Genomic DNA, 8,136 nt, shown 5'->3' on the forward strand with positions numbered 1-8,136 from the left:
GGATATTGGCTCATACAATCCCCACACACACACACAAAAAACTACACACATGCAGAGAACCTGATGCAACGTTCATATCACATAAAAGGACAAATAAGAAAGGTCTCTGTGTGGGGGAGGGGTTGTTTGGGCTAGGGAAAAACACACACACACTCTCTCTCTGCCTTCCTAGTTTTGCTGAATTCTAGTTCCAGAACCACAGAGAAAGGGAGGGAAGCAACAGGAGGTGGCAAAAGAAAACAGTTTGCTCCCCAATTTAAAAAAATTAATAAATAAAAAAAATAAAGAAACCAGGGACCCAGACTAGCACCCTTGTCTGGAGCCGGTGTCTGATTTCCCGGCACGCCAGCCCAGGGGAAAGGTGTTTGAGAAACACTGCAATAGCTTCCAGAGTCACAGATTGCACAGATTTCCCTGGACAAGACTGGCGAGATGCACACCCCCCCCCCTCCTCAGACCACTGTCTGATGCACCCCCCCCCGCCCCCAACCACTGACTTGATTATTCTAATCAGTCTGCAGCGACAGAGAAACAGAATCATAATGGGGTTGGGGTGGGGGAATTCCCACCGCTCTGGCTGTTTGTCAAGCCAGATTCTCGGTGCGTATCACATAATAAGCGGAGAGGGCTTGGTCCCGGTTTATCTATGGCCAAGTGAGCCGTCCCCACCAGTGGGTTTCTCCCCCATGCTTCTCTTCTGTGGATCTTCATGGTGTAACCCTGGTTGTCTCTGCTCCAGCAAAGCCATCTCCTACGCACTAGGAATCCGCCTGTGCTGAGGCCACTAACGAACCCAGAGGCCGTTCATGCAGCATCTTAACAAGCACAGCTCCTGCGCGAAGGTTGCTGCCCTCCCGACACAGGTTATAAGCCAAGAGGGAAAGGATGAGCCACACAAACATGGTGTGTTGTTCTCCCCTTCTGCACCTCCGGCCCTGCTGCATAGGGCGCTCAGAGACAAGGTCAGGCCAGGACCCAGTCGTTGCCTTTGATTTTGCACACTTCATTTCCCACCTCCTCCCGACAGTGGTCAGACCAGTTTGTGCAATGCTCAGAACCAGGTTCCCACCTCCCTGTGCGAGCCACTGTGGTGGTTACTGGCCCTGCTGCTCCCTGCAGTGGCTTGCTGCTGCTCTGGATAATCCCAAATGGTTATTAACACACCACAGTGTCCTTGCCACAAGGGAGAAGCCGGCTTGATGCTGAGAAAAGGACTGTTCTCCTGTGGGTGCATTCCCGCTAAGCGATGTGGAGGCAGCCTGGCAGGGGTTAAATACTGTTGCAGCTTTTAAACAAAGTAGATCAGACTGTCCCCCCTCCCACTTCTGCAGGGCGCAGAGATGAAGGAAGTGTGGGTGGGTGGGGGGGGGGTTTGGACAGTGCATCTTCTGGATGCCATAGCTACTTCTGGGAAGCCTCAAGTCAGCAGCCAGAGGCAAAAATCTTCTGGATCAGAGGGAAGCGTCTCCCATCTGTGGTGGAAGCAACCACTGCTCCAAGCTAGCCCCTTCCAGAGCTATAGAAGCCCCTTCCCCAGAGGAAGGAGAGCCCCCAGGGGCAGATCTATCTAAACTGCACTCTGGGGCTGGGGGAGGTAAAGCAGCCTCTCTAGTGCAAGAGCCTAATCCGAAGGCCATTGGGAAGATCCCCATGGACTTCGGAGCGGTCGCAGAGGGAGCTTTTCACATTGATTGGGCATTAAAAGCTGCCCCGGTAACCTCAGAGGGACCGAGTGATATTTTCATGCCTGGCACGCTGAGTCAGGCCAAAGGTCCATCTAGCCCAGTGTCCTGTCTTCTGACAGTGGCCAATGCCAGGTGCTTCAGAGGGAATGAACAGAACAGGTCATCATCAAGTGATCCATTCTGTCACCTATTCCCAGCCTCTGGCAAACAAAAAAGAATTTTTTAAGTGATAAATTTGAGGCTCATTTTATTGGTCTTCTGAGCCACTAGAGTCACAGCTGGGTCACGTCGTCAAGCTTTACTCCAACCACGAGGGCTAGAAACGTCTTTAAAAGCAAGCCAGCAAGCTGAAATTCTGATGCAATCCCCAGACTCCAGGAGCTGGAGCTTTAAGAGAGATCAATGTTGCGAAACTTGGCAGAGCCCTATCCAACAATCCCTGCCCTCTCTCTGCCTGTCAGCCAGCCAAGGAGGAGAGAAATTAGAGATCAAAGAGGCCAGTGGGGTCATCTTTTCCCGCCCCACCAGATAGCGCAGGGTTGTTCCCTAAAGCGTCCCTTCTCCTCATTACTGAGGAGGCTGCGCCCTGCTCATGCCTCAGAACCGGTCCTGACACAGCAGGGATTCAGCCTTGCCGTATCGTTCTCCCAGCTCTACATGCCATCAGCTGTGCCCACCACTTCCACCCCTGCCCCCATTCGGTAGGGCAGAGGGGGTCTTTGTGCTGCACTGCATCAGCCGGACCAACCCGCACACCTCACATCAAGCCTGAGCCTGACAGGAACGGCCTGCGAGGGGCCCCCCACAGCTCACTCAAAGGCAGCTGGGTCTTGGGACCCAGCGTGGAGATGAGAAACCGACTGGCAAGTGCTCCCAGGCAAGCAGGGGGGAGGGGAGGGGGAAGAAGGGATGGGTGCACAGGGATAACCCACCTCCCAGCAATGCCTTCAGCAGGGCCCCGGAGATGCCACTGGCATGCCTCATCCCCGCCACTTCTCTGAAGAACGTACAACTTGCCAGTCACTCACAGCCTCCTGAGGGGACGCACGGCAGTCACCACCTCCAGGCACGTCCACGCAGGGAACGATCAGCAAATGAGACCCATCCTGGGGGAGTCGGATGAGTCTTGTCCCTCTGCCACACACACACACACACACACACAAAAAGCCTGGGATGGACATGCCGTTACCCCAGGGGAGCATCCCACGCCCCTCATGGTGGCCTCTGATCCCCCCCACCCCTCCCTGCCCACCCCCTCCCAGCAGGGCAGGGGAGCGGCAGACGGGCTTACAAGAAGGGCAGCAGAGAGGTGAGCGGGAGCTCCCTCTCGCCCAGCAGCGTGTCCCGCTTGAGGCTGCTGCCCTTGTTGACCACCTTGACCTTGAGGGCCATCTTCTTGACGCTGCCGGCTCCCAGGCAGTCGAAGAAGAAGTCCTCGTTGAAGACGGGGCTGCGGCTGTTCTTGATGATGGTGCTGCGTTGCTTCTGCACCTTGCCCGGGTTGAGGCAGAGGGAGACGCAGCAGTTGATGGCCCGGGCGTCGCACAGCTTGTCGAACAGATCCTCGGCCGCGATGACCCGCACCCGCAGCCGGGCGTTGGCGGCGTCGTACTCGGCCGTGAGCCGCACGCTGCCCCCTTTGCTCAGCCGGATGGTGTGCTCCCTGGGCAGGCGGTCCGGCGAGTCCAAAGGCAGGAGGGACGGGGGCGGGGCGCCCCCCGCCGGGGGCGTGGGGCACCGAGCGCGCCGCTGCAAGCTGGGGCTGGTGTCAGCCGAGCTGTCGTCGGTGGAGAGGGAGCTGTTCCGGGCCACCGGGTGCTTGAGCTTGATGACCTTGGCCTGGCTGTCCTGGCTGAAGATTTTGAGCAGGGAGACGGAGCGGGACAGCAGCGGTGAGCTGAAGGGCGAAGACTCAGCCGAGGAGCAGGTGTCGCTTTCCCCGCCGCTGAAGTAGCGGTAGGGGTTCCTCAGGGACATGCCGATGTCGGAGGGGGTCAGGCGGGCGCTCTCCCCGTTCACCTTGCCCCCGGCTGCCCCCTTGCGTGGGGAGCTGGGCGAGGACGCCTGCGACTGGCACAGGCTGCCGTGCTCGCTGTGGAAGAGGGACTCCTTGCGCCGGGTGTGGGGGCTCTCCATGAGGGTGGCGAAGCCGTAGGAGGTCTGGGCCTTGGGCACGTAGGGGAGGGACATGGCCGTCTGGGCCTGGGGATCGGCATTGGTGCTGAAGTCCTCCTCCGAGGCCCACTCGTCGGCGCTCTCGATCTGGATGATGTGCCGGCTGGCGGCCTTCAGCAAGTTCTTGCTCTCTGAGGCAGCCTTGACCGGCAGGCGGGGGCTGCGCTGGGGCTTGCGGGCTGACAGGTTCTGCTCCGAGGCAGAGGTGCCAAGGTTGGGCTTGGCTTTCCCCTCTGCCCCCTCGGCTTCAGGCGGCACCGTTGTGAGCTTGGGCGGGATGAAGAAATCCGGGATCTTATCGGGGGTCAGCACATTGCTGTACAGGGGGCCCTTGGACTGCTTATCCCCCGAGTCGCTGGCCCGGGCAGCACCGTTCTCCACCGAGCCACGGATCCTCTCCAAGAGCCACATGCTGCTTCTCCTGGGCTGGGGGGAGGGAAGAAGCCAAGGAGGGTGGAGTGGGGTTTAGACCCCCCTGTCACTCACCCTCTGTAAGATAAACAAGCAAAGCCCAAGGGGCTCATCACGCCCAGGGTCAGAAACAGAGTCAAGGGTCACAGGGGGTGGGAGGGTCTGGAATGGCAAATAGTTGGGGCCCCCCTTCTGTGGGGCTCAGGGGGGATTGGAGCCTTACTATGGGGCTCGGGGGGGGGTTGGGCCCCCACCCTTCTGTTGGGTTCAGGGGGATTGGAGCCCTTACTATGGGCCTCAGGGGGAATTGGGGCCCCCATCCCTCTGTGGGGCTGGGGAGAATTTGGGTCCTTATAATGAAAAGGAGGACTTGTGGCACCTTAGAGACTAACCAATTTATTTGAGCATGAGCTTTCCTGTGGAAACTGCAGCAGACTTTATATAGCCCAACTTGATTATCATGCACATTGTGTAAAGAGTTGTCACTTTGGATGGGCTATCACCAGCAGGAGAGTGAATTTGTGTGGGGGGGGTGGAGGGTGAGAAAACCTGGATTTGTGCTGGAAATGGCCCAACCTGATGATCACTTTAGATAAACTATTACCAGCAGGACAGTGGGGTGGGAGGAGGTATTGTTTCATATTCTCTGTGTATATATAAAGTCTGCTGCAGTTTCCACGGTATGCATCCGATGAAGTGAGCTGTAGCTCACGAAAGCTGATGCTCAAATAAATTGGTTAGTCTCTAAGGTGCCACAAGTCCTCCTTTTCTTGCTGCGAATACAGACTAACACGGCTGTTACTCTGAAACCGGTCCTTACAATGGGGCTCAGGGGGGATTTCCCCCCCACTCTTCCACAGGGTTATGGGGGGTTGGAGCTTGAGTCGGGGGGATTGGCACCGCCCCTTTTGTGGGGCTCCAGGGGGGATTGGGGGCCCGTATCTGTGAGGTGCGGGGGAAGGGGATTGCCCCCTCCCTGGGAGGTCTGGGAAGGTCGGTGTATCTGCCAGCCCTACCTTGCTGCAGGGGGCTGGAATTCAGAGCGGGTTTGGGGCGCCCCCCCATCTCCTCCCAATCACCCCGATCCAACCTGCTGCTTCACCACCACCCCCCGCTCCGAGCAAACCTGCCACGACTCGCCCGAGCCGCGGTATTTCCCCGGCCAACTTCTGGGCCCGGCCGGCCGAGCGGAGCCGTCTGGAGCCAGTGGCTCCCGGCCGCCCTGAGTCACTCGCCCAGCCCTGGCTGCAGCCCGCGGGGTCTATCAACCAACCCTCCCCCGAGCTCTGCAAACACTTCGCTGGCTGCAGAGTCCGCTCGGGGGTGGGGCGGGGGTGTCCAGCCCCCCTTGGCCACTGGGTCCCCCCCCCAATCTGACCTGGATTTGAAATCCATCCCCCCACCCCCAGCCCCAGCGCATTAGCGCTCCCGCCGCCACCTGCCAGCCCCGGGGCCACCAGCACCCATAGGACCGACAGACGCAGTTAACTTCTCTCCGCTGCAGAGCCCCGGCTCCCGGGAATGTCGCGCGTCACCTCCCCCCGGCCGGGCTGAGCCGGGCCGAGCCGAGCCAGCCGCCGAAAATCGATTCCCCCCGGCGGAGGGAAACAAGCAGCATCCGCAGCGCCCAGCCCCCCGGGGAGGGAGGCCGGGCCCAGCCGCGCTTCTGCTCTGCCCTCGGGGCCACTCGCCAGCCGCTGGCCCCCTCCAGGGGCGCCCGGAGCGCCTGGGATCGCCCCCGCTTCCCACCCGCCTGCCTGGCCCCGCCGCGGGCAGCCAGCGAGGGCGCACCGGGCTCGCCTCGTGGCCGGTGATCTCCTGGCGGAGACGGGGCATTTGAGCGCACGCCGGTCAGTTGCGGAGGGGCCAGCCTGGGATAGGGGTCCCCGCTCCCCCACCTTGCAGCCGTGCCCCCGGCTCCACCACGGGCGTGAAGTTTTCAGGCGGGCACCTGTGGCTGGCGTCCCGCGGGCGCAGGGGGCTGCGGGCGGCTCCTGGCCGGCCTCCAACTAACTTCTTTGGGCGGGGGGGAAGAAGAGCAGGACGGCTCCCCTGTAACCCTCCTGTTCCGGATGCTACGAAGGAAAGATACCCCGCGCAATTACGCCATCTGGGTTTTGCTAGGGCTGGTTCGCGTTGAGGGGCCCCCAGGCGCGCCCCCCCCCCAGACCTGCGAGCAATGAACCCCAGCTGCGGGGGGGGGCGCCCCCCAGACCGGCACGCAGCGCACACCCCCGGCTGCCTACCTGCCGGCGGGGGATCCGCAAGCCGAGCCAGAGGGGGGGAGGCAGCCGGTCCGCGGCTGGCTCGGGGCTAGGAATGAGGTGCCCGAGCCCCGCCGCTTCCTTTTATACCCGCTCTCCTGCCACAATTCATTCATTACGGGCGCCAGAAACCTCCCCAACACAGACCTCAGCAACCGAGCCGTATTCCTCCTAACACAGCTGCCCCCGGCTTTTCCGGCTGCTCCTGCGCCTCGCCCCGCGCTCCAGCGCGCAGCTGGCGTTCGGCTGGCACAGAGCTCCTCGCTCCCGCTGGCTGCGCGCAATGGCCCGGCTGAGGGGGCTAGAGGAGAGACACCGCCTGCAACCGGGGGCCGCTGCTGCCTCGCCTGCTTTTCCTTCTCCTCCCAGGCAATTGCAGCTTTCCCCAGGGCCTGGGGGGTGGGCAGAGTCCTTTCCTAAGGGCCAGGCGAGGTCCTGGGGCTAAGCAGATCTCCTGCTGCGGGAAGAATTTGGTGGGACCCTTCTCCTCTGTGTGTGGACAGCATTGTGCAGAGGGCCAGGTGCCTGAAGGGAGTCTCATCTTCCCCTGATGCACCGGGTGTTGGCCACTGTCTGAGGTCAGGCACAGAACTTGTCAGCCCAAGGATCCTGCCCAAGCCTAGCTCATCTCAGCCCCTGTGCCCCATTCTCTCTCTCGGGCTGGTAGATGGATTCGCAGCTCCGGGCTGGGATGGATTCGCAGCGGTGCAAATCAGACAAGAGCCAGGCCCCCGCGATCTAGCAGCGCTCTGAAGAAGAGAGCAGAAGGATGACCGCATGGGTTTAGGAGTCGGGGACTCCGAAGTTCCGTTCCCAGCTCTGCTACTGGCTCCCTGTGTGACCTCGGCCAAGTCACTTACCTTCCCTGTGCTTCAGTTTCCCCATCTGCAACATGGAGCTAATGAATCTTGTCTTCCTCGTTGCCGGTCTTGGAGGCTTTTGCACAGTTCCCCTCCCTCCCATCCCGAATTCCTAGTAAGGCCGGGACACCCAGGTCCTTTAGACACGTGGAATAGACAGGCGAGACAGGATTCGCCTTCCTGGGTTTCAATAAAGGAGTCGTAGGAGCAGATTTGGAGACAGGCATTCTGGGCCCAGGGCCCTGGAATCTGCAATCTGTGTCTACTGAATTCAATGGTTTCAGAGTGGTAGCTAGCTCAGTAAGTACTAATTAACGTAAGGGCTTTGTTAAAGCCTCACCTGAAAACCCCCCCTTCCCCCTGCTTGCCATGCACCGAAACCGAGACACATCCAAAGCAGCTCTGGCACGGGTACCTAAGGGTGCTCCATGGGAGGGAAGTGTCATATCCCCCGCCAAGCACTTCAGCTCACCAGAGTACTTCACAAAAGTCAATAGTCCTCCAAAGACCAGGCATCAAAGCTCAAGTACTTGCAGAGTGTAAGTGGTTTGATATTGTAGATGGCAGAACGGGGTGGGGAAGAGGACGGTGCTGCATGTGATACATTTCGCTAATGTCCAGCAAGAATCACCCTGGGAGGGGACAGGTGTCAGGAGGGCGGGGGGGGGGGTCTTGATAGGTTTGCTGGGGTAAATACCACACGGATCCTTTGTGTTTCAAGATGGAATAAGGGGACAAAGA

General features: G+C 60.0%; 1 protein-coding gene across 2 annotated transcripts; it reads right to left on the reverse strand.

The window, feature by feature from the left end:
- Positions 1-467: 467 nt before the first annotated feature.
- On the reverse strand, positions 468-6,806 carry C2CD4C (C2 calcium dependent domain containing 4C). 2 transcript variants are annotated; one of them, XM_048830819.2, is made up of 2 exons: positions 6,518-6,806; positions 468-4,286 (listed from the first exon to the last, which is right to left on the reverse strand). In XM_048830819.2, exon 2 carries the CDS (start codon positions 4,269-4,271, stop codon positions 2,973-2,975), a length of 1,299 nt encoding a protein of 432 aa, XP_048686776.1. In that variant the 5' UTR covers positions 4,272-4,286; positions 6,518-6,806; the 3' UTR covers positions 468-2,972. The 2 variants fall into 2 exon arrangements, with proteins under 2 accessions (XP_048686776.1, XP_074979461.1); XM_075123360.1 differs by having other exon boundaries at positions 468-4,349.
- Between the last annotated feature and the right edge of the window lie 1,330 nt (positions 6,807-8,136).

The sequence above is a fragment of the Caretta caretta genome, chromosome 25 (assembly GCF_965140235.1).
Source record: "Caretta caretta isolate rCarCar2 chromosome 25, rCarCar1.hap1, whole genome shotgun sequence".
Taxonomy (NCBI): domain Eukaryota; kingdom Metazoa; phylum Chordata; order Testudines; family Cheloniidae; genus Caretta; species Caretta caretta.